The sequence below is a fragment of the Eschscholzia californica genome, unplaced genomic scaffold, assembly GCF_041429995.1.
Source record: "Eschscholzia californica isolate CP2 unplaced genomic scaffold, dmEscCali1.0.p SCAF_1, whole genome shotgun sequence".
Classification (NCBI taxonomy): Eukaryota; Viridiplantae; Streptophyta; class Magnoliopsida; order Ranunculales; family Papaveraceae; genus Eschscholzia; species Eschscholzia californica.
The window spans coordinates 22,195,356-22,221,141 of record NW_028238198.1 but is presented as its reverse complement, the minus strand read 5'-3'; the positions used below and the strand labels follow the sequence as shown (position 1 = coordinate 22,221,141).

General features: G+C 39.0%; 1 protein-coding gene across 1 annotated transcript; it reads right to left on the bottom strand.

Annotated features, from left to right (window-relative positions):
• Nucleotides 1–4,991: 4,991 nt before the first annotated feature.
• Nucleotides 4,992–22,028, bottom strand: LOC147565176 (purine permease 3-like). Its single transcript, XM_086651671.1, has 2 exons — nt 18,687–22,028; nt 4,992–5,601 (listed from the first exon to the last, which is right to left on the bottom strand). The coding sequence occupies exons 1-2, from the start codon at nt 19,464–19,466 to the stop codon at nt 5,356–5,358; spliced, it is 1,026 nt and encodes a 341-aa protein (XP_086507797.1). The 5' UTR covers nt 19,467–22,028; the 3' UTR covers nt 4,992–5,355.
• Between the last annotated feature and the right edge of the window lie 3,758 nt (nt 22,029–25,786).

The following is a 25,786-nucleotide window of genomic DNA, read 5'->3' as shown; positions in this document are numbered from 1 at the left end:
ATTTTTATGGAGCCATTCTCTATAATTATCTTACAGCCGTTTCGCTCTAACACACCGTGGGAAATCAAATTTTTCCGCAAATCGGGTATGTGTCTTACGTCCGTCAATGTTCTTACCACTCCATCGTGCATCTTGATACGTATTGTTTTGAGTCCCACAGTTTTACATATATTATCATTACCCATTATAACTGTACCACCATCTATCCTCCTATAGGTTGAAAACCACTTCGTATTAGGATACATGTGGTGTGACGCCCCTGAATCAAGCATCCACTTATCAGAGATCTCCTCAGACACCTCTGTCACCGAGAAATATTCGTCAGGGTCTTCTGACACACATCCCGCCTCTTGCATCTCTTGTTTCTCCTTGTAGCTTAGTTTTTTTGCTTCAACTTTCTCTTTGGACAAGCCGCTTTAAAGTGGTCAAACTCACCACAACTAAAACACGTTTTCTTGAAAGAGCCTTTAGATTTGGATATAGATTTCCCGCCATTTCCCTTTCCTCTTTCATTACTCCTCCCCCTCGTTGCAAACAACCCTTGTGCTTGATCATTGTCTACTCCACTCGACGTCATACTGCTAGTAGCAACCTTACGAAGGTCATCTGCTAATAACGAATTTTTCGTCTCTTCCATGCTTAGACTATCACCAACAAGCATCAAAGTTTGAATAAGGTTCTCATAGGATTTAGGCAATGAAAGTAACAATATGAGGGCTTGGTCCTCATCCTCAACCTTAACATCAATATCCTTCAAATCTGAGATAGTCCTGTCAAACCTGTTCACATATTCCTGAATAGAGGAACCCTCTTCCATTCTACACGTGAATAATTTGGATTTTAAGTAGACCCGATTCACTAAAGTTTTCGTCATGAAATTGCTTTCTAGCTTTAACCACACACTCGCCGCTGTTGTTTCTCCGTCTACTAGGAACGCCACGTCCCTCTCAAGACACAACATAATGGTTGCCCGTGCTTCGAGATCTAACTCTTCCCAATCCTCATCTGACATATCTCCTGGTTTCTTTCCCGTCAACGTCTTGTGTAATTTCTGCGAAATTAGCAGATTCTTCATCTGCAACCGCCAATAAAAAAATCATTTTCCCATTGAACTTTTCTATCTCATATTTCCCTGATTTGACCTTACCACTTCTCAGTCCCATCTTCTCTTCGTTCAATCTCAACAAGGCTCTGGTACCAATTGTTAGTACTAAAAATTCGCGGAAGCTATCGAACCTATCTTAGAAACTGATCCCGTTATGAAAATTAATCGAAAAGCTAAACCAAAACTAAATATGTAAACAAAATTAACGAGGTTCGGCTTAAAGCCTAAGTCCTCGGGCGAACAAGAAAACTTTATTGAAGGATAGATGAAGACGACTCACACAATCCGCAAGTTCGTCCCAAGATGGTACCCTATAGAAATTAACCTTCTATACTAGATCTTCGACGACCAAGAACTTAAACACCGCTCAGAACAATTAATAAAATTTCTCTCTTTTGTTGAATTGTTGATGTTGTGTGTTTTTGTGTTGTTACAAGCACAAGCATATCTTATATATAGGTGTTTTATGCACCGACTTCAAGTAGTAGAATTTAGAAACTGCCTATTTAGTTTTCTAAATTGAAACCGCCTCTTCAATTTAGAAACCAATTGAAACGGCCTCTACCAATTGAAACCGCCTCTTACAAGTACAAAAGCCGCCTTTCCTTCTAGTGGTTCCCTAAAGCCCAAAAGACATCAAAGAACTCATGCTCTTGGAAATCAATAACCAAAATTCACATGTATCAAAAAACTTACCAAGCTAGAGATTAGCAGACCTGAGCACCTGAGTTTTGACTTCCACCGTGCCTATAATAAAGGCTCATGGTCATAGGAGTTCCGACTTCCACCGTGCCTATTATAAAGCCTCATGGTCATAGGAGTTCCCACTGATCCGACTGCTACCGCGACACAACTTGCCAATAGTATCCACCATTTGATTTGTTTTCTTGATTCTGAAAGATCAACAACTTGTTCCTCTTCTAGGACTATTATTTGGATCTTTTCTTGTTGCAACATGGTTTGGATACTCTTGTCACTGTTTTGATTAGAAGTGTTTACGATGGATTCTTTGTCAATCACAGAACTTACTGTTAAGGGAATGTGAACCAGCTCTGGAGCACTCATTTATCACTCATGTCTTAATACCATCAATATCTGTTTTAGATGATTTTTTTTTCTCACAGCAACTCCTGCTCGTTGCGCATAATTTTTATAATAACAGTAAAGTTCTTCTACATCATTGAACCTCATCCCAACCTCAGGGTCATTCACATTTGTAATACTGTTCTTTCTGTCTCCGTTATCTAGTACAACCGTATTACTTCTTATTTCCTTATTTGAAAGCTCCCCTTCCATATCTGGATAATACAAAGAAAGTAATAGAAAAATAATACAATACGACAATGAGATTATAGCGTTATGTTACCCAAAAAAAATTTGTTTGTAAAATATGTAGTAGTTTAATATGTAATATACCATTTCTTATAAAAACACTAGGTAAAGAATTTGTAGTGGTTTATCAATCAATTTCTAACCTAATTTATGTAAAATTAGAAATAAGATAAACGACCCTTACCTGAAATTGGTATCAAGTTACAACTCCCTTGTCTCTTAATCAAGAAAAGAACTTAAAAGATCAATAAAATGAAATTTTCTTATATTTTTCTTCCCACTAAGATGAATACCAAGAGTTTCTTTTGTACAAAAGAGTTGTTATGAAGTAATCTTTGATTAAATAATAACAACATTTTCTTTGGCTTAAAACTTTATGTTGGGCAAGAAAACAGATTCATTTCTTATTTGGGATGACTAAAAGTCAATCACCATTAATTAATACAGTAATTAACTTTTCTTCCTTGTTTATGGTGTCAAAGGCAATTGTAGTTTTGGAAGGATTTCCAGTTGGGATGCCCTCTATATCTGGATTAAGATTTAAAGTTGTAAACGTAGCATTTCTCTGAAGAGAAAGAACGTTAGTTGATTTTTATTTCAAGTCATTAGAAATACTATCACCTTACCTGAGTCTGTATATTTCCCTGTTATTAATAGGGAAGAGAAATATGACCTTTTTGGTCCTTCTTTTCCTGCGAGCATTGTTTATTATCTATTTTTAGTTGTTTTTCTTGCAAGCTATTTGGTTTTGATCTTTAAATAATCGATTTGTGGGCTATAGTTTCTTGCCAGAGAAGATAATCGGAGCTTCTCCGGAGATGGAGAGAGGAAGAAAGAGTTTCGCTGGAGAAGACCACCGGAGATGATGAATGGTGCCAGTCAGGTCGATGGAGAAAAAAAGATGTATGGAATGAATTTTTGCACCTCCATTAGTGAAGTCCACTTAAAGAAGAAGGATGAAAAAGAAGATGATGATGATGTAGGAGAAAGAGACAAAAAAAGTTATGAGAAATAAAATTAATCCGATAAGGATTCTAGGAAACATAAGAAACAAGTAGTCAATGAACAGGAAATTCCAAAAGGGGGTCATCTGATATTTCTCTAAATGTAAGGTGTTAGGCAAGAATCTGGACTTAAAGAGACAAAAAAGAAGATGACGATGATGTAGAAGAAAGAGACAAAGAAGTTATGAGAAATAAAATAAATCTGATAAGGGTATTCTAGGAAACATAAGAAATAAATAGTCAATGAACGAAAAATTCCAAAAGGGGGTCATTTTTTTTTTTTTTTTATGAAAAAAAGAGGTCATCTAAGTATTTCTCTAAATGTAGGGCGTTAGGCAGGAATCCGGTCTTAAACTATGTGGTCATACGGGAAATAACCCATTTATTTTTCTTCATAATTACCCCCATCCTAATGAGTTCTATTTTCACGTCTAATTCGCTGATCGATTGAATGATCTTTCTAATCAGATCAAATCAAATTTTATCCTTGTTATTTATGTAAAATTAGTTTAGAACGGTGCACACTATATTTTCTTTCTTTTTTTTTTTGTCGATTCTACTCTTTTGGTGATGAAGATGGAAAAACAGTGATGGAGATGGTATAGTTCAGGAAAGAGAGAGAACAAGAAAGAGAGGGAGAGCGGGTTAGAGCATCTCCAACGGGACACTCTAAGAAAAACTCTAAAGTCTCAGTTGTCAAGTGTCAATGAAGTTTCTCTTTCCTAAATAGCGAAATAGAGACACTCTAAACTTTATTTGTATCCAACAGAGATCTCTAAAATACCTCTATGTCACTCTTAAATTCAATAGGGAAAAAATAGTTAAAAAGCAACGGTTTCTATTGGTTTCAATTTTAGAGTGACACTTAGAGAGTCTCAAGAAGACACTCTAATTTTACAGTGTCTCTCTTCAGAGTCCCTGTAATAAATACTCCACATCATCATGGAGTGTCAAATAAGGTGTTCTATTAAAGAAGGTTTTTTATTGTAATTTCTAAAAATCATAGTGGCACTCTAAGTTTTAGAGTTTGATTGTCCTATTAGAAATGCTATTAGGTCGCCCAAAAGTCTAAGAGAGGTTGAACATTACCATCATTGAAACCCCTAACTAGCGACGATTTGAGAAAATAACGTCAGTAATTAGATAATTCATTGACAAAAAAATTAATAACCGTTGCTAAAGCTCCTTATTCATGGCGGTTTAAGGAAAACAGTTGGTAATCACGCGCCCCTAAGTATTTCTTTTTTGTTGTGCCAATACAAGAGTGTTTTTTTATCTTCTCTTTAATTTCACCTCTCTCTCTCTCTCTCTCTCTCTCCATTTCTAGGCTGCACTCTCTCTCTCTCTCTCCATCTCTCGGCTGCACTCTCTCTCTCCCAATCTCTACTCATCTTCCATAATGTCCGTCTTTTTTTACGTGATTTCACAATCCTCCATTTTGATTGATCTTGTACATTATTATATTCTTGTGTATATGACATTGTTTTCTTAACAATTACGACTAAGGATCACGATGGTGTACTTAATAAGTTTTTTGAATATTGGTAAACTGGTTGTTGCAAACAATTTTTTAATAACATTTCCTTCATCATTACATTCAATTCGAAATAACCAAAACAATCATAAAAATCCAAATCTTGATTAATCAAATACATATAAGTATGAGTATCCACCTTAATTTTTTTTTCACTAAAACAAATACCTAGGATAATGATATCCCAAGAATTGCATGAGAGGGGTAACTTCTTAGGTCCTGAAGGAGTAAGTTCAATGGTGTTCTTTGGAAGGTGAAGGGCACACAATCTCAACATTTGCTAAATCACACAAGGGATTTGAGTCTGGTGAATCTGTTTTGTTCTTCATATTATCCTTCTTACTCTTCCGGTAAGCTCCATAAAAGTAAGAACTAATACCTCAAAGGCACAAAACCAATGACAAACCTTTCTCTCCTGTAAATTTCTCTTTGAATAAGAGAGCACCGAAGATTTCGGTAATAGGCACCGTTGCTGTAGTAAGGATCCCACACAACAGAGATGATGAACAAAAAATCACACCTAAGGATCCAAATGCAAGTATTTGAGTCAGGATGGCACATGCTACAAGCACAATGTAGTACTTCACCTCTCCTAGCCCAAATGCTGCAGCTTCTCTATGCAAAGCCTGCATAATATATAACAAAAAGATTTTAATCCTAAAATTGAAGAAAGCAATTATTTTTTTGAAATGATTAATTATGTCAGTCTGACGTTGTTTGCGAAAGGATCCAGAGTGTAGACTATATGTAGGAGCTCAAGCTTAGTTATAGGAGTACAAAATTTGTCTTCATTCGTCTAGGACTTGGGAGAAAAGATTGATTCAATATTAGTGAAAATTTGGGCTTGGGTCTTCTCCGATGTTATACGAGGTGAAGACAAGTCCTACTCCTAGGGTAATGATGTGATAAATCAAGATCACTTGGGGAGTGTCCAGAGTCTAGCTATGTTGTTTCTCTGGTTATCAAATCGATAAGTCGATTTCTGTCTTGGCTTGATTTAGACAGAGTTTCCTTTCTCTAACTTATAGAGAAATAAATAATTACAAAATAATGATATATCAATATTCCTTTTTTCTAAATATGTAGTCGAGGCGAGAATAGATTCTCTTTCCTTAAGACATTTTACACCCCCGTAACAGTACCAAACGTTAGGGTGAATGCCTTCGGGATACAACGACTAACCTTTCAGAATTTTAAGATGGTACTTCTATATTCTGAAAGCGGACGAACCTTTGTCAGTATTATGAGCTCTTGGACTAATGCGGATGAACTTCTAGATGCTTCTGAAATTCAAATTTCACTCGAGACTTCTTTCTTCCTTTTCTAGATATTCTAGTCTATCCAGAACCTCTAGAAAATACTTCTTTAATTAGATATTCTAGGCTAACCAGAACCTCTAATTGTTAGAAGGGAAGAGAAGAAGAGAATGAATTGAATTGATGAAAAATGAAGTGAGTTTGGGTGGTATTTATAGGAATTGAATAGGTATAAGCTTTTGGGACACATCTCTAGAGTTTTGGGGACAAAACTCTTGGTTTTTAGGGACACAACTCTTTGGGAAGAGTTGGTTATATAACTGGGATTTTCGGGTGAATTTTTGGCCATCAGATCTGGCTCAAAAACTCGGGTGAAACAGCAGCCGCTAGATGGGCGTGATCTGTCCCGAAATTGTCCCACAGTTGATCCAAACGACCGTTAGATCGTAGCCAGACGCGTGCCCGCGCGCGGAGCGAACGCCAGCTGCCGGATCGCGCGAAATCCCGCGCGATGAACGCTGACCGTCCAGATTGGCGCGCGTCCTCTTCGCGCAAATGCCCCTCAACTTGACTTGTCCTCTTTGACGCTTTAGTACCTATTTCAACCGATTTTTCGTTCAAACTTTAACCTTGAATTTCTCATTCATCCGGAATCGGATTTGAGTGATTCTTGGCTCTAAATTGTAGAGCTCGACGAGACGAACGCAATGGCGCGTTCCGTTTCTGAGTTTGACGAGTCGGCTCGAGCCAAAATAGGCTCCGATTCCAACAATCCCCCACATGAATGAAAATTTGAGGTTTTATGCTATGATATATGCAGACATACTATACTGACAGACTGCCACTGACAGAGCTCATAAGCGGAAGTTCGCTGCATCGGAAGAAGGTAGTCTTTCGACTTTGAACCTTTCCTAGTGAATAACTACAAGGTCTACAAGGACGGCAATGAACTTTACGTCTTGAACTGAGTCCTGAGAATTGTAATCCAAAATAGCTATCACACAGCTAATCCCTTACTAACTTAGGTTCTCGGTTGTGTTCATTTCGGCCCTGAACATTCCCGATTTCGTGTGTGCTTTAGAGAAGTCGGCCTAGACGACCTTCCCATAGAACCGGCATCAATTCACACACATATAGGTTATCCGTAATAAGGTATCCTGCTATACCTCACGTTAGAATCAAGTTCTAAGTTTTCGGATTCATTAAAAGCTTAATGCTTAACCTCTCAATGCAGGTAACACTGTTGTCATCCTAGGAATGGGTAAGAGATAGAGATCTCTTACAGTGTTACTGTCGAGTCAGGATATAGCTTCAGTTACCCTTTGAACCTAGATCGTGGGATCTCCAGTCATCTAGGTAGGGTTTCACCATGCCTTTACTCATTTACTTTAGGCGTTAGCCCCATTCCCCTTGATGATGCAACTACTAACTCTCTAGATAACCCTTTTGTAAATGGATCCGCTAGGTTATCTTTGGATCTTATATAATTTATAGTTATGATCCCTTCAGAGAGAAGTTGCTTAACGGTATTATGTCTCCGACGAATATGTCGAGACTTACCGTTGTACATCTTGCTTTGTGCCAGTGCAATCGCTGCTTGGTTATCGCAGTGTATGTTGATTGCAGGCACCGGCTTTGGCCATATTGGAATATCTTCAAGGAATTGTCGCAGCCATTCTGCTTCTTCCCCTGCTTTATCTAGAGCAATGAATTCTGAATCCATTGTTGATCGAGCAATGCACGTTTGCTTCGAAGATTTCCAAGATATGGCAGCCCCTCCCAGTGTAAACACATATCCACTGGTTGACTTAGTGTCGTCGGTATCTGATATCCAATTTGCATCTGCATATCCCTCTAAAACTGCGGGATATGTGGTATAATGGAGTCCGTACTCCTTCGTCTTTCTTAGATACCGTAACACTCTCGTTATGGCGTTCCAATGTGTGTTATTCGGGTTACTCGTAAATCTACTTAGCTTACTGACTGAGTAGGCTATGTCTGGTCGAGTACAGTTCATTAGGTACATCAGACTTCCAATAATCCGAGAGTACTCTAATTGTCTTACTGCGTTCCCTGTATTCTTCATTAAGTGAATACTTGGATCTATCGGAGTATTCGCCACTTTTAGGTCATCTTTGCTGAATTTTTCTAAGATTTTCTCAACGTAATGCGTTTGAGATAAACTTATCCCTTCAGTCGTCTTGGAAACCTTAATTCCAAGAATGACCTCCGCTTTCCCTAAATCTTTCATGTCGAAAGTTTTCGAAAGCATCTTTTTAGTTGTATTGATGACATCTAAATTATTTCCCATAATTAGCATGTCATCCACATACAAACATAGAATAACACATCCTTTAGCAGTTACCTTTGTATAGACACATTTATCACATTCGTTGATCTTAAATCCGTTTGATAATAATGTGTCATCAAATTTTAAGTGCCACTGCTTTGGAGCTTGCTTTAGCCCATATAGTGATTTCACTAATCTACACACTTTCTTTTCTTGTCCCGGAGCTATGAACCCTTCTGGTTGGTTCATATAAATCTCTTCTTCGAGTTGTCCGTTTAAGAAAGCGGTTTTCACATCCATCTGATGAATTTCTAGATTATATAAGGATGCTATAGCTACTAACACTCTTATTGAGGTGATTCGACTAACTGGAGAATAGGTGTCGAAATAATCTAACCCTTCTTTTTGTCGGAATCCCTTTGCGACAAGTCTTGCTTTATACTTGTCTATAGATCCATCTGTTTTCAATTTTCTTTTGAAAATCCATTTGCAGCCTAGAGGCTTGCAACCCGGTGGGAGGTCTACTAGCTCCCATGTATGATTTTGCATGATGGATTCTATTTCACTATTAACAGCTTCTTTCCAGAATGGAGCTTCTGGAGTAGCCATTGCTTCTGTGAAAGTTTGAGGTTCATTTTCTACCATATAGGTTAGAAAATCAGGACCAAATGTCTTAGCTTTCTTTGTCCTTTTGCCTCTTCGAGGTTCGAGTGTTGTTTCCTCGATTTCCATATCATCTTCTTTAGATGTTTCTACATTTTCCTCTTCCTCATCTCTTACACGTTTTCTACTTTCAGATGAGACTTCGGAATTCTGTTTGAAAGGAAAGATGTGTTCAAAGAACTTAGCATCTCTCGATTCCAGAATGGTGTTTACGTGTATATCTTCGATTTCAGACTTCTGTACTAGAAATCTATAGGCGCCACTATTTATTGCAGGCCCTATGTATACACAGTCCACAGTTTTAGGTCCTATCTTGACCCGTTTAGGAGGAGTAACTAATACCTTTGCCAGACACCCCCACACTTTCGTGTATTTAAAGGATGACATCCTTCCTTTCCATAATTCATATGGAATTTTACCGGTTTTTCTATGGGGTAACTTATTTAATAAGTGATTCGCCGATAATATCGCCTCCCCCCACAAGTTCTGAGGTAAACCAGAACTTATTAAGAAAGCGTTCATCATTTCTTTTAACGTTCTGTTTTTCCGTTCTGCTACACCATTTTGTTGAGGTGTATAAGGAGCCGTTGTTTGATGAACTATGCCATTCTTCGTACATATCTCGGCGAACGGAGATTCATACTCTCCTCCTCGATCGCTTCTCAAAGCCTTAATCTTTTTATTAAGTTGAGTTTCCACTTCGGTTTTATAAAGCTCGAACTTATCGATTGCTTCATCCTTACTCCTTAGTAAGTAAACATAACAAAACCGAGTGGAGTCATCGATAAAAGTGATGAAGTACTTTTTACCACCTCTGGTTTGAACCATCTTTAAGTCACAAATATCACTGTGAATTAAATCTAGGGGTTCTGTGTCTCGTTCTATTGATTTGAACGATGTCTTAGTCATCTTTGATTCTACACATGTTTGACATGTTTGTTTTGAATCAATTTCGACTTTCGGAATTAACTCTAAGTTCATTAATTTCTTTAATGACTTGTTATTCACATGTCCTAATCTTTCATGCCAAATATTAAAGGACTCAGCAATATAAACGGAATTATTAATTTTATTAATAATAATAGACGCCTTTGGCGTTACAGAGGTTACATTTAGTTTAAATAACCCCCCACATAAGTAGCCCTTCCCAATATACATCCCGTTCTTAGACAAGACGAAGTTGTTTGACTCAAAGACTAGTTTGAACCCATTCTTACTTAGAAGAGAACCAGAAACCAGATTCTTTCGGATATCTGGAGCATGAAGTACATCGTTCAAAGTTACTTCCTTTCCTGAAGTGAACTTTAGTATGATCTTCCCTTTTCCTCTGACCTGGGTGGTTGAGTGGTTTCCCATGAACAGGGTTTCTCCTTCACCTATTTCGGTATAAGAGGAGAAGAGGCCTTTGTCACCACAAATGTGACGAGTTGCTCCGGTGTCGACCCACCACTCTCTCTGGTTGTTAACCAGGTTGACTTCAGATACCACTGCACAGAGGTTCAAGTTCTGAAGTTTCTCAGTCACTTCTTCGGCTTCAGTAACCATAGCACATAGGTTCTGAGTTTCGGTATCTTCTATCAGCGAGGCTTGGTCATTCGACTTCTTATGTCTTTTGCCGGTTTTGGAACGACAATCCTTTGCCATATGGCCTCGTTTGCCACAGTTGTAGCATAGGCCGAACCTCGTCTTTTTCTTCGGCTTTCCTCCGTCTTTAGACAGATGCTTACGCTTCTTACTTGGACCAGTCTCTACTACGTTCACATTCGAGAGTCTTTCAGAGTTCTTCTCGGCAGTGCGACTGTCCTCTTCGATTCGAAGCTTTAGGATGAGTTCTTCAAGGCTCATATCCTTATTCTTGTGGCGGAGATAATTTTTGAAGTCTTTCCACCCCGTGGGTAATTTTTCAATCAGAGCTCGGACCTGGAAAGGTTCATTCGTTATCATGTTCTCTGCCTGTAGTTCCTGTAAGAGACTCTGCAGTTCCTGGACTTGGGTCATAACTGGTTTTGAATCAGTCATCTTGTAGTCCAAGAATCGTCCTACGATGAACTTTTTGACACCCGCCTTTTCAGTCTTATACTTATTGATAAGGGTGTCCCACAGTTGTTTAGATGTTTCTATAACTGAATATAGATTATAGAGCCCGTCATCTAAACTATTCAGGATATAGTTCTTGCACAAGAAGTGTTCTTGTTTCCACGCCTCTATTTCAGCGGTACGCTGTGCTTCATCCTCTATTTCTGCATAGGTGGGTTTCTCTTCGGTTAAATATTTAACCAGGCCCAATGTTGTGAGGTAGAACATCATCTTCAATTTCCAACGATTGAAGTCAGTTCCCTTGAACTTCTCTGGTTTTTCCCCATTCGTGGTGTTAGGCGGAATAACCCGTAGAGTGGTTCTTGTTCTTGCCATTTCTGAAACACACAGAAATTAAAACAAATCAATTTCTTATAACTAGAGAAATAATTTAAAATGTCTTAAGATTGTTGTTTCTCTGGTTATCAAATCGATAAGTCGATTTCTGTCTTGGCTTGATTTAGACAGAGTTTCCTTTCTCTAACTTATAGAGAAATAAATAATTACAGAATAATGATATATCAATATTCCTTTTTTCTAAATATGTAGTCGAGGCGAGAATAGATTCTCTTTCCTTAAGACATTTTACACCCCCGTAACAGTACCAAACGTTAGGGTGAATGCCTTCGGGATACAACGACTAACCTTTCAGAATTTTAAGATGGTACTTCTATATTCTGAAAGCGGACGAACCTTTGTCAGTATTATGAGCTCTTGGATTAATGCGGATGAACTTCTAGATGCTTCTGAAATTCAAATTTCACTCGAGACTTCTTTCTTCCTTTTCTAGATATTCTAGTCTATCCAGAACCTCTAGAAAATACTTCTTTAATTAGATATTCTAGGCTAACCAGAACCTCTAATTGTTAGAAGGGAAGAGAAGAAGAGAATGAATTGAATTGATGAAAAATGAAGTGAGTTTGGGTGGTATTTATAGGAATTGAATAGGTATAAGCTTTTGGTTTTGGGACACATCTCTAGAGTTTTGGGGACAAAACTCTTGGTTTTTAGGGACACAACTCTTTGGGAAGAGTTGGTTATATAACTGGGATTTTCGGGTGAATTTTTGGCCATCAGATCTGGCTCAAAAACTCGGGTGAAACAGCAGCCGCTAGATGGGCGTGATCTGTCCCGAAATTGTCCCACAGTTGATCCAAACGACCGTTAGATCGTAGCCAGACGCGTGCCCGCGCGCGGAGCGAACGCCAGCTGTCGGATCGCGCGAAATCCCGCGCGATGAACGCTGACCGTCCAGATTGGCGCGCGTCCTCTTCGCGCAAATGCCCCTCAACTTGACTTGTCCTCTTTGACGCTTTAGTACCTATTTCAACCGATTTTTCGTTCAAACTTTAACCTTGAATTTCTCATTCATCCGGAATCGGATTTGAGTGATTCTTGGCTCTAAATTGTAGAGCTCGACGAGACGAACGCAATGGCGCGTTCCGTTTCTGAGTTTGACGAGTCGGCTCGAGCCAAAATAGGCTCCGATTCCAACAATCCCCCACATGAATGAAAATTTGAGGTTTTATGCTATGATATATGCAGACATACTATACTGACAGACTGACACTGACAGAGCTCATAAGCGGAAGTTCGCTGCATCGGAAGAAGGTAGTCTTTCGACTTTGAACCTTTCCTAGTGAATAACTACAAGGTCTACAAGGACGGCAATGAACTTTACGTCTTGAACTGAGTCCTGAGAATTGTAATCCAAAATAGCTATCACACAGCTAATCCCTTACTAACTTAGGTTCTCGGTTGTGTTCATTTCGGCCCTGAACATTCCCGATTTCGTGTGTGCTTTAGAGAAGTCGGCCTAGACGACCTTCCCATAGAACCGGCATCAATTCACACACATATAGGTTATCCGTAATAAGGTATCCTGCTATACCTCACGTTAGAATCAAGTTCTAAGTTTTCGGATTCATTAAAAGCTTAATGCTTAACCTCTCAATGCAGGTAACACTGTTGTCATCCTAGGAATGGGTAAGAGATAGAGATCTCTTACAGTGTTACTGTCGAGTCAGGATATAGCTTCAGTTGCCCTTTGAACCTAGATCGTGGGATCTCCAGTCATCTAGGTAGGGTTTCACCATGCCTTTACTCATTTACTTTAGGCGTTAGCCCCATTCCCCTTGATGATGCAACTACTAACTCTCTAGATAACCCTTTTGTAAATGGATCCGCTAGGTTATCTTTGGATCTTATATAATTTATAGTTATGATCCCTTCAGAGAGAAGTTGCTTAACGGTATTATGTCTCCGACGAATATGTCGAGACTTACCGTTGTACATCTTGCTTTGTGCCAGTGCAATCGCTGCTTGGTTATCGCAGTGTATGTTGATTGCAGGCACCGGCTTTGGCCATATTGGAATATCTTCAAGGAATTGTCGCAGCCATTCTGCTTCTTCCCCTGCTTTATCTAGAGCAATGAATTCTGAATCCATTGTTGATCGAGCAATGCACGTTTGCTTCGAAGATTTCCAAGATATGGCAGCCCCTCCCAGTGTAAACACATATCCACTGGTTGACTTAGTGTCGTCGGTATCTGATATCCAATTTGCATCTGCATATCCCTCTAAAACTGCGGGATATGTGGTATAATGGAGTCCGTACTCCTTCGTCTTTCTTAGATACCGTAACACTCTCGTTATGGCGTTCCAATGTGTGTTATTCGGGTTACTCGTAAATCTACTTAGCTTACTGACTGAGTAGGCTATGTCTGGTCGAGTACAGTTCATTAGGTACATCAGACTTCCAATAATCCGAGAGTACTCTAATTGTCTTACTGCGTTCCCTGTATTCTTCATTAAGTGAATACTTGGATCTATCGGAGTATTCGCCACTTTTAGGTCATCTTTGCTGAATTTTTCTAAGATTTTCTCAACGTAATGCGTTTGAGATAAACTTATCCCTTCAGTCGTCTTGGAAACCTTAATTCCAAGAATGACCTCCGCTTTCCCTAAATCTTTCATGTCGAAAGTTTTCGAAAGCATCTTTTTAGTTGTATTGATGACATCTAAATTATTTCCCATAATTAGCATGTCATCCACATACAAACATAGAATAACACATCCTTTAGCAGTTACCTTTGTATAGACACATTTATCACATTCGTTGATCTTAAATCCGTTTGATAATAATGTGTCATCAAATTTTAAGTGCCACTGCTTTGGAGCTTGCTTTAGCCCATATAGTGATTTCACTAATCTACACACTTTCTTTTCTTGTCCCGGAGCTATGAACCCTTCTGGTTGGTTCATATAAATCTCTTCTTCGAGTTGTCCGTTTAAGAAAGCGGTTTTCACATCCATCTGATGAATTTCTAGATTATATAAGGATGCTATAGCTACTAACACTCTTATTGAGGTGATTCGACTAACTGGAGAATAGGTGTCGAAATAATCTAACCCTTCTTTTTGTCGGAATCCCTTTGCGACAAGTCTTGCTTTATACTTGTCTATAGATCCATCTGTTTTCAATTTTCTTTTGAAAATCCATTTGCAGCCTAGAGGCTTGCAACCCGGTGGGAGGTCTACTAGCTCCCATGTATGATTTTGCATGATGGATTCTATTTCACTATTAACAGCTTCTTTCCAGAATGGAGCTTCTGGAGTAGCCATTGCTTCTGTGAAAGTTTGAGGTTCATTTTCTACCATATAGGTTAGAAAATCAGGACCAAATGTCTTAGCTTTCTTTGTCCTTTTGCCTCTTCGAGGTTCGAGTGTTGTTTCCTCGATTTCCATATCATCTTCTTTAGATGTTTCTACATTTTCCTCTTCCTCATCTCTTACACGTTTTCTACTTTCAGATGAGACTTCGGAATTCTGTTTGAAAGGAAAGATGTGTTCAAAGAACTTAGCATCTCTCGATTCCAGAATGGTGTTTACGTGTATATCTTCGATTTCAGACTTCTGTACTAGAAATCTATAGGCGCCACTATTTATTGCAGGCCCTATGTATACACAGTCCACAGTTTTAGGTCCTATCTTGACCCGTTTAGGAGGAGTAACTAATACCTTTGCCAGACACCCCCACACTTTCGTGTATTTAAAGGATGACATCCTTCCTTTCCATAATTCATATGGAATTTTACCGGTTTTTCTATGGGGTAACTTATTTAATAAGTGATTCGCCGATAATATCGCCTCCCCCCACAAGTTCTGAGGTAAACCAGAACTTATTAAGAAAGCGTTCATCATTTCTTTTAACGTTCTGTTTTTCCGTTCTGCTACACCATTTTGTTGAGGTGTATAAGGAGCCGTTGTTTGATGAACTATGCCATTCTTCGTACATATCTCGGCGAACGGAGATTCATACTCTCCTCCTCGATCGCTTCTCAAAGCCTTAATCTTTTTATTAAGTTGAGTTTCCACTTCGGTTTTATAAAGCTCGAACTTATCGATTGCTTCATCCTTACTCCTTAGTAAGTAAACATAACAAAACCGAGTGGAGTCATCGATAAAAGTGATGAAGTACTTTTTACCACCTCTGGTTTGAACCATCTTTAAGTCACAAATATCACTGTGAATTAAATCTAGGGGTTCTGTGTCTCGTTCTATTGATTTGAACGATGTCTTAGTCATCTTTGATTCTACACATGTTTGACATGTTTGTTTTGAATCAATTTCGACTTTCGGAATTAACTCTAAGTTCATTAATTTCTTTAATGACTTGTTATTCACATGTCCTAATCTTTCATGCCAAATATTAAAGGACTCAGCAATATAAACGGAATTATTAATTTTATTAATAATAATAGACGCCTTTGGCGTTACAGAGGTTACATTTAGTTTAAATAACCCCCCACATAAGTAGCCCTTCCCAATATACATCCCGTTCTTAGACAAGACGAAGTTGTTTGACTCAAAGACTAGTTTGAACCCATTCTTACTTAGAAGAGAACCAGAAACCAGATTCTTTCGGATATCTGGAGCATGAAGTACATCGTTCAAAGTTACTTCCTTTCCTGAAGTGAACTTTAGTATGATCTTCCCTTTTCCTCTGACCTGGGTGGTTGAGTGGTTTCCCATGAACAGGGTTTCTCCTTCACCTATTTCGGTATAAGAGGAGAAGAGGCCTTTGTCACCACAAATGTGACGAGTTGCTCCGGTGTCGACCCACCACTCTCTCTGGTTGTTAACCAGGTTGACTTCAGATACCACTGCACAGAGGTTCAAGTTCTGAAGTTTCTCAGTCACTTCTTCGGCTTCAGTAACCATAGCACATAGGTTCTGAGTTTCGGTATCTTCTATCAGCGAGGCTTGGTCATTCGACTTCTTATGTCTTTTGCCGGTTTTGGAACGACAATCCTTTGCCATATGGCCTCGTTTGCCACAGTTGTAGCATAGGCCGAACCTCGTCTTTTTCTTCGGCTTTCCTCCGTCTTTAGACAGATGCTTACGCTTCTTACTTGGACCAGTCTCTACTACGTTCACATTCGAGAGTCTTTCAGAGTTCTTCTCGGCAGTGCGACTGTCCTCTTCGATTCGAAGCTTTAGGATGAGTTCTTCAAGGCTCATATCCTTATTCTTGTGGCGGAGATAATTTTTGAAGTCTTTCCACCCCGTGGGTAATTTTTCAATCAGAGCTCGGACCTGGAAAGGTTCATTCGTTATCATGTTCTCTGCCTGTAGTTCCTGTAAGAGACTCTGCAGTTCCTGGACTTGGGTCATAACTGGTTTTGAATCAGTCATCTTGTAGTCCAAGAATCGTCCTACGATGAACTTTTTGACACCCGCCTTTTCAGTCTTATACTTATTGATAAGGGTGTCCCACAGTTGTTTAGATGTTTCTATAACTGAATATAGATTATAGAGCCCGTCATCTAAACTATTCAGGATATAGTTCTTGCACAAGAAGTGTTCTTGTTTCCACGCCTCTATTTCAGCGGTACGCTGTGCTTCATCCTCTATTTCTGCATAGGTGGGTTTCTCTTCGGTTAAATATTTAACCAGGCCCAATGTTGTGAGGTAGAACATCATCTTCAATTTCCAACGATTGAAGTCAGTTCCCTTGAACTTCTCTGGTTTTTCCCCATTCGTGGTGTTAGGCGGAATAACCCGTAGAGTGGTTCTTGTTCTTGCCATTTCTGAAACACACAGAAATTAAAACAAATCAATTTCTTATAACTAGAGAAATAATTTAAAATGTCTTAAGATTGTTGTTTCTCTGGTTATCAAATCGATAAGTCGATTTCTGTCTTGGCTTGATTTAGACAGAGTTTCCTTTCTCTAACTTATAGAGAAATAAATAATTACAGAATAATGATATATCAATATTCCTTTTTTCTAAATATGTAGTCGAGGCGAGAATAGATTCTCTTTCCTTAAGACATTTTACACCCCCGTAACAGTACCAAACGTTAGGGTGAATGCCTTCGGGATACAACGACTAACCTTTCAGAATTTTAAGATGGTACTTCTATATTCTGAAAGCGGACGAACCTTTGTCAGTATTATGAGCTCTTGGATTAATGCGGATGAACTTCTAGATGCTTCTGAAATTCAAATTTCACTCGAGACTTCTTTCTTCCTTTTCTAGATATTCTAGTCTATCCAGAACCTCTAGAAAATACTTCTTTAATTAGATATTCTAGGCTAACCAGAACCTCTAATTGTTAGAAGGGAAGAGAAGAAGAGAATGAATTGAATTGATGAAAAATGAAGTGAGTTTGGGTGGTATTTATAGGAATTGAATAGGTATAAGCTTTTGGTTTTGGGACACATCTCTAGAGTTTTGGGGACAAAACTCTTGGTTTTTAGGGACACAACTCTTTGGGAAGAGTTGGTTATATAACTGGGATTTTCGGGTGAATTTTTGGCCATCAGATCTGGCTCAAAAACTCGGGTGAAACAGCAGCCGCTAGATGGGCGTGATCTGTCCCGAAATTGTCCCACAGTTGATCCAAACGACCGTTAGATCGTAGCCAGACGCGTGCCCGCGCGCGGAGCGAACGCCAGCTGTCGGATCGCGCGAAATCCCGTGCGATGAACGCTGACCGTCCAGATTGGCGCGCGTCCTCTTCGCGCAAATGCCCCTCAACTTGACTTGTCCTCTTTGACTCTCTAGTACCTATTTCAACCGATTTTTCGTTCAAACTTTAACCTTGAATTTCTCATTCATCCGGAATCGGATTTGAGTGATTCTTGGCTCTAAATTGTAGAGCTCGACGAGACGAACGCAATGGCGCGTTCCGTTTCTGAGTTTGACGAGTCGGCTCGAGCCAAAATAGGCTCCGATTCCAACAAGCTATAAATAAGAGACCAAGCTTAGGAAGACTAGCGACCCTTGGGTTAGTTGAGTCCTAGACGCGATCAAAACCTTATGGCCTTTGGACTGTTGGTTCTGCACCGCAAAAACGAGGACAACTTTTAGGTGACAACTGGGACTTATGTAATTTATTCATGAAATTTACTACTCCACCTGAAAGTCATGATTTATCAGCATCCCGATCGTACTAAATATTGTTGCAGTAAAATTAATTACAATTTGAAACTGGGCAACAATACTGAAGTTGATCTCTTGCCCAGCTTTAAGATAAGCGAGCTCAACAAAAGATATATAAAGACCCAATGTTGCGGCTCCCCCTAGTGTCAAGATGAACCCGACCATGTATTGTTTGTCGTTAACATTTGGAGGCCTGTCACCGCCTTTAGCTACTCCTAAAAGGATTGCTCCAATAGTCATCAACAATACAGCATTGATTGAATAAGGTGTAAATTTCTGTTTCACTATAAGGAATGCAAATATGGCAGTGAAAGCAAGTTGAGTTGAAAATAAGATGGTAGAAGTTGATAGAGGAAGGTAAGATATTCCAGCTGAGTACATAAAACTATCTACACCAGAGATGAGTCCGATAACAACTGCAAAAATAATAAATTTAGGTTTCATAATCGCCATTTTAGGGTGACCATTAAAACGGTTACGAAAATGGGAAAATATTAATGGGATGAAAAAGAGAGGAAAAGCAATAGTTTGTAACCAAGTCGGTAACCATTTTCGACTTCCACCATGCTTATAATAAAGCCTCATGGTGATAGGAGTTCCCACTGATCCAACTGCTGTGGCGACACAACTTGCCAACAATATCCACCATTTGATTTGTTTTCTTGATGCTGAAAGGTGATTTTTCTCCGGCTTTTTCAACTCGACAACTTCTCCCTCTTCTAGGACCACTACTTGGGTCTTTTCATGTTGGACCATGGTTTCGATACTCTTCTTACTATTAGAAGTGTTTGTGATGGATTCTTTGTCGATCACCAAACTTACTTCTTGGGTCAAACTCTTGTTGAGATTCTACCTTTTAAACAGAGAAGCTAGAAAATACTATTAGCATCCTTAATGACTGAACTGGACAGTCCATCAAACAATAAGAGAAAGAATGTTAGTTGAGTTTTATATCAAGTCACCCCTTGTCACAGTCCGAGGGGGGGGGGGGGGGGGGCACATTTTGATTTTATGGGTACCTGATCCCACAACCCAAAGTGGGTTTTCTTTAGGATTTCTAAAGACGTCCCTGTTCATGACCACAGGCAGTCCATTCTTTTTAAAGGTAAACCCCTAGACGCTGCTTCATACTTCCGTTCTCTGCGATCCAATCCCAAATCACAAAGCAGAATAACAACTCCCAAGCAGAGAGAAAAGGAAACTGAACATCTTCAAAAGAAAATAACTAAGTTCCAAAGTTCATAATCATCAGACTTCAGGGTTACCCTCCAGACTTCTCTCAATAGAGAAATAATATCTAACTGTGCGCCAAAAGAAGAAAAATTGAATACCTTGTGTTTAGGGTTGCTGATCAGAGTCAAGTCGAAAGACCCGACTAAATTAGGAAGAAGGGGTAGCGAAGCTACTAAAGGTGGAGAGAGTGTTAACAAATTTGTATCCAATGACAAGTAAAGAACCAATCCATTTCGAAGAGCAACTAAAGAGACGTATCCAGCTCCAGAGGAGAAGCGACCAGCTTTAGAAGTAGCTTGAGAAGTAAAGCTGAACAATTTACCAAGGTCGAATGGGCTACCTAATAAGAATAAGGCCCACGCTCGAGTATATACTCCAGGATCAAAAGGGTGTCCCAAACAGTAACATATATATATAAGCCCACAAAATTAAATTGGGCCCAGGACATGAAGTGAAACTGTTGTAATAGGAAGAACCCAAGATTGAATATGTGTCAGCTAGAGAAGCAGGGAGAGGTTTTAAAATGACACGCGTGGAGACCACCGGAACCTTCATCCTTCCCTCGCCGGAGAAACAAAAATAGTGACCGGGACTTCCTAATAGTGGGGTCAAAAGGCATGGAGATGGATTATGATTCATGACACTAAATCAAAGTGAAGCTTAGAAAGCTAAGGAAACCACCCACTCAGAAGAGATGAAAGTCATTTCAAGGCATGACTAGCCATTGCTGCCGTCTAAACGAAGTTGGATAAATGAATGAAAGAAAAAAAGAAGATCTGATGCCCTTTAGTTCAAAACGATGTATGATCGTTAGGGTTCTCTAACTAATCCCCAAGAAACGAAAAGGATCAACGTAGGTTCAGTCTGTCCCTTCTAATGTTAAACTCGGTGCTTGATAGAAAACTAGATCTACTTTCTCTTTCTAAGAGATAGAAAGAAGCTCAACCGCTGGATCTCTAACAAAACCTCAAAGAACAGAGAGGATCGAACTAGATAAATTCTGTTCTTGATGGGAAAAACGAGATCTACTTTCCCTCTCTCCAATGTTGAAAACTTTAATGGATCTAAATTAAGGGTCGATTCATTTTGTCCCTAACTTGTGATCAGCAAATCTAGGCCCTAATTGCTAACTAAGTAAATAATTTGTCTCCATATTTGTCCACATAACAATTTTGGTTAAAAAATAGTAAATTTAAAGTGTTAAATTTATTTTGGGTTATTTTTCGGCGTGGCCCCTAGTTGGATTCCTGTCCCCTCTACGTTTAGAGAAATATCTAGATGACTCCATTTTGAAATTTTCCGTTCATTGACTATACATTGACTGTTTTCTCTTCTTATATTTTCTAAAATATCCTTGTCTAACTTATTTTATTTCACATGATTTTTTGACTCTTTATCATCATCTTGATCCTTCTTTACAATGGATTAACTTCACAAATCTTGATATAAAACCCAAATTCATAAATCTTGTTCTTGGGTTATGTGGTCTCTTAGTGTTGGTAACGAAATCTCAGACATCCAATATGTCTAACACTAGTATCCCCAGGATCTTATGCATAAGCTAATAATGAACTAAGAGTTGGAGATTACCTTAATCGCTAGTTTTCCCTCGGACCTTTCCAATCGCTTTTGAGAAGACCAAGACCTTCAATTGTAACTCCTCTACTTGGGACACCGAACAATCACCTTGATCTCCCACCTTGTTGTTAGCTAGAACTCCAATGGTGGTTAGATGGAAGAACACTTCTTCTTTGACTAGGTAGAAAGTTGGGACCAATTCTCCTTTTCTTACTCCACTTGATGTTATAGAATAAGAGATCTCCTTGAGAATCTTCCACACCTTATTCAAGTCTTATGGATCCTAGTATGACCCCTAGTCCTAAAAGATCTAATCTTCTTAGGGTTCTTCTTGCTTTCGCCTTGTTCGCGTGGAGCACCATCCTCGAACCTCCATTGATTTCTCCTTCTCGAATCAAGATCCTGTCCTTGAGTTTCTTCAAAGGACTCAAAGACCCTAAACTCTAATTACAAGACTCTAACAATTCCAAGATCGTATAAAACTTGAAATTAAAATTATTACAACTTGCACCCATCCGTGCTTACAACAAGAATGAAAGAAAACAACTTTCGATAGTCATACTAGTTTCCACATTCACATCAAATGCATTCATATAGTATTCAAGGCTAGCAATTATATATGCATGATTATCTAGGAGATACTTTTTTCGGCATCTTTATGTCACATAGGGACTTTAAGTCTATATTCGAAGAATTTGACTAGTGGTGCGTTTTGGTTTTGTCTTTAATGATTTCCAAAATCAATTTTAAGAAAAACTTTGTTCAGGTTTTTGGAGGGCCCGGGTCAATTTTGGAAAAAATTGGTTTTGTCTTTTAACGATTTCCAAAATCAATTTTAAGAAAAACTCATTTTGGGCCTTCGGGTGGCCGGAAACAATTTCGGTAAAATTTAGGTAGAACGGGAGAAAAAACGGACTTTCGTCAAAAAACTCCTACTCGGGTCAAGACCTAAAAAAATTTCGGCCCATGATCCTAGACCGAACTCGGAATGGCACGGGACAACCATTGGTCAAAAACCAAAACCCTAAGGTCAAGGGGCAATGACATGTGCTGGCCAATGGCCTAGGTGGTGCATAGGTCCGGCCCAAGCATGGTTTGGCTCTAGGCCAATAGCTTGGGTCGTGCCTAAGCACGGTCTAACTGAGACAAGACGCGTCTAGGCATAGGCCAGACGCATCTGAGTCTCGGACTAGGGCTTTGGACGCGTCCTAGGCCTATGCCAGGACGCTAGTCTATGGTCCAGACGCGTTCTAGACTTGTATGGGCCAAGGCCGAGCCTATCTGGCCATCTTGGCCCAAACCGAGACGTCCTAGGGCTTCCCAGACACGTCTTGAACACACTGGCCCATGACCGAGGACCTTAGGCCATCTCAGTCTAAAATCGAGATGCCTAGGGCATCCCAAACACGTCTAGTGGAAGCTTCCATGAGTCTCGGACAAGTCCGAGACGCACTCAGGTTACCTGTGGCGCACCCTAGACGCACCCTTAACCCGAGACGTGTCTACGTCTGGTTAGGACGCGTCCAACACGCGTCCTGGCCAGTAGGTTGGAAACTTCTAAAAAACATGTTTGATATTTTTTTTTCTTTTGCTTCTTTAAAATGATGTCCCATCAATTTAGGATACTTCTAAAACCCAAATTTTGATTTTCAAACTATTTCTAAAATCATTGAAAATCAATTATTTTGAAAACACTTTTAAAAACCGAAATCAATCAAAACTGAATCTTTTGAAAACTCTTTTCAATCATAAACTTTGAAAAAACTATTTGAATAACTTTAAATCACATTCAAGCTAAACAAATTGATGTCTAAAATAATTTTAGACATAACTACCTATCGGAACAAGCATAAATTAGTTTGAAACTTAGCTACGTGCAAGATGCTCTAATGTCACTGTTGGGTTATGTGGTCTCCTAGTGTTGGTAGCGGAATCTCAGACATCTATATAGATGTCTAACATTAGTATTCGCAGGATCTCATGCATAAGCAATTAATAAATTAAGAGTTAGAGATTACCTTATTCGCTAGTTTTTCCTCGAACCTTTCTAATCGCTTTTGCGAAGATGAAGAGTTCCAATTGTAGCTCCTCTACTTGGGACACCGAGCAATCACCTTGATTTCCCACCTCGTTCTTAGCTAGAACTCCAATGGTGGTTAGATTGAAGAACACTTCTTCTTTGACTAGATAGATAGTTGAGACCAATTCTCTTTTTCTTACTCTACTTGATGTTGTAGAATAAGAGAGCTCATTGAGAATTTTCCACTCCTTATTTAAGTATTAAGAGACCTTATATAAAACCCTAAGTTAGAGTAAAATCCTAATTAGGTTTCCAAAAAACCCCTTTCAAATAAGATTAAGGAAATAGTCGAAAGGAGAAACTAGTTTCTATTTTCCTTTTCCCTTGCTTTAGGTCGGCCAAGATATGCCCTAAAAGGGCAGATCAGGTTGGTCCCCTTAGACAAGTCGGCCAAGCAAGGTGACCCCTATAATAGGCCCAAATGGAATTTTTAGCTGCCCGACGCAAATAACTCTTATTTGGTCCTTTTGTACTATCTTTGCCCAAACTTCCTTTAGGCCTTAGGAACATATTTATGAGTCTTACCCACGCATTTATGTCTCATCCCTCAAGTCATATCTTCCGATCACGTTGACACTCTTTGTGTAACCCGATGTATGATCCGGACGAAGTTAGCCCCGAATCGCTTCGTGATTCGACGATCATAGTCGGTTTCTAGCTAAACACTACGACTCCTAAATCATCCAGACTTGCTGATCTTCTTCATCAATTGTCTTATCCGACAAATTACTCGTATTACATCTTTGGTCGAAGGACATCTCCTTCACTTGCTTCACAGAAAACGTGTTTTGTTGCATATACGGTTAATCTAGCAACGATTTTTACATCGTCGGATAATTATACTTGTGTGCTCGATACAATTTACAGTAATTCTAGTAATGCACTTCCTGTGGTAAAATTTTGATGAAGTTTGATGGGTTTCTTTGGTATCTTTCGAATTTGGTGTAAAATTGTACAATGCAATTAGGTTAATTATTGTTCAGAAAACATCTACTTGTGATAAGGGTGTACTCGAGTCGAGCATTTTAACGAGTTGTTCGAGCTTGGTTCGACTATTGCTCGTGCTCGACTCTTAACACGAGCACAAAATCATGCTCGTTTATGTAAACAAGTCGAGCTTGGTCATTCTTTAGTGTCTCTCGAGCTCCTCGTGAACAACTCGTTTAACATACTATCTATAAGTGTGTAGTACATAATTGTGTGTTTCTATTGAAACTTGTACATGAAATATCAATCATTAAAAGATTATTGGAATATGAATCATTAGTCTTTATTGTTGCATGTGATAAATGATTATTGAAGTATTTTGATAATTTAGGAAGTTGTTTTAATTTGAAGTATTTTGATAAACGAGCTTAAAACAATGCAAGCTCGAGTTGTTTCAAACATATACGAGTCGAGCTCGAGAATGTGGATATTTACTCGACCGAGCTCGAGCAAGCATTCAAAGACACTATCCGAGTTTGAACATCTTACTACTCGCATAGGCTCGACTCGAGTACACCCCTACCTGTGAAAGTTATGTTAAAATAATTGGAAGCTTCCTAAGAATCATCCTTTACGCGAGGTAACCTTTTGGTCTTTCTTTTTCTTGTCGACATTTTTTAATATTTATTTTTAACTATTTTTGTTGCCTGCTATTTTGTTATGATCTTTGAATAATAAATTTTGTGGGGGAGATTTTTTTGCCAAAAAAGATGATCGCAGTTTTCCCGAAGATGGGGAGTGGAAGAGAGAAAAGGTAGAGAGAGTTTGGTTGGGGAAGACCACCGGAGAAGATGAACGGTGCCACCAATAAAATACGGAGACTTACTTCACATTTGGAATTGCACAAAAAAGACTATTTATCTCAGAGAGGTCTACGGAAAACTCTGGGAAAACGTCAACGTAGAGTCAGGGCATCCCAATTGGATTGAGTGGGATGACAGTTTCTTAGTCCCAATCTGTAAAATAATAATTTTGATCAAATCACACATCGCAGTATGCTAGGCCTTCTAATTCTTTTAGAGGTTTATCTAAAAGATTCGCGATATAACTAGGAAGCCCATAGGTCCCATTCTTCTACCCTTTCCCGGGAGTCAGATGACTATTCATAGCTATTACCTTGACACCAAAGAAGAGTTCGACCCAATGTTTTATTTCTGTCCTAGTTGATCCTGATTCGACATTAAAAGTATATTGATTG

Bases quoted from the DNA above. Each gene is read 5' to 3' on its own strand.
- LOC147565176 (XM_086651671.1), bottom strand. From the start codon at position 19,466: ATGGTCCAACATGAAAAGACCCAAGTAGTGGTCCTAGAAGAGGGAGAA. The intron at 5,602-18,686 runs GTGGAGTAGTAA...TATATTATGCAG, and splicing joins TGATAAATCATGACTTTCAG to GCTTTGCATAGAGAAGCTGC.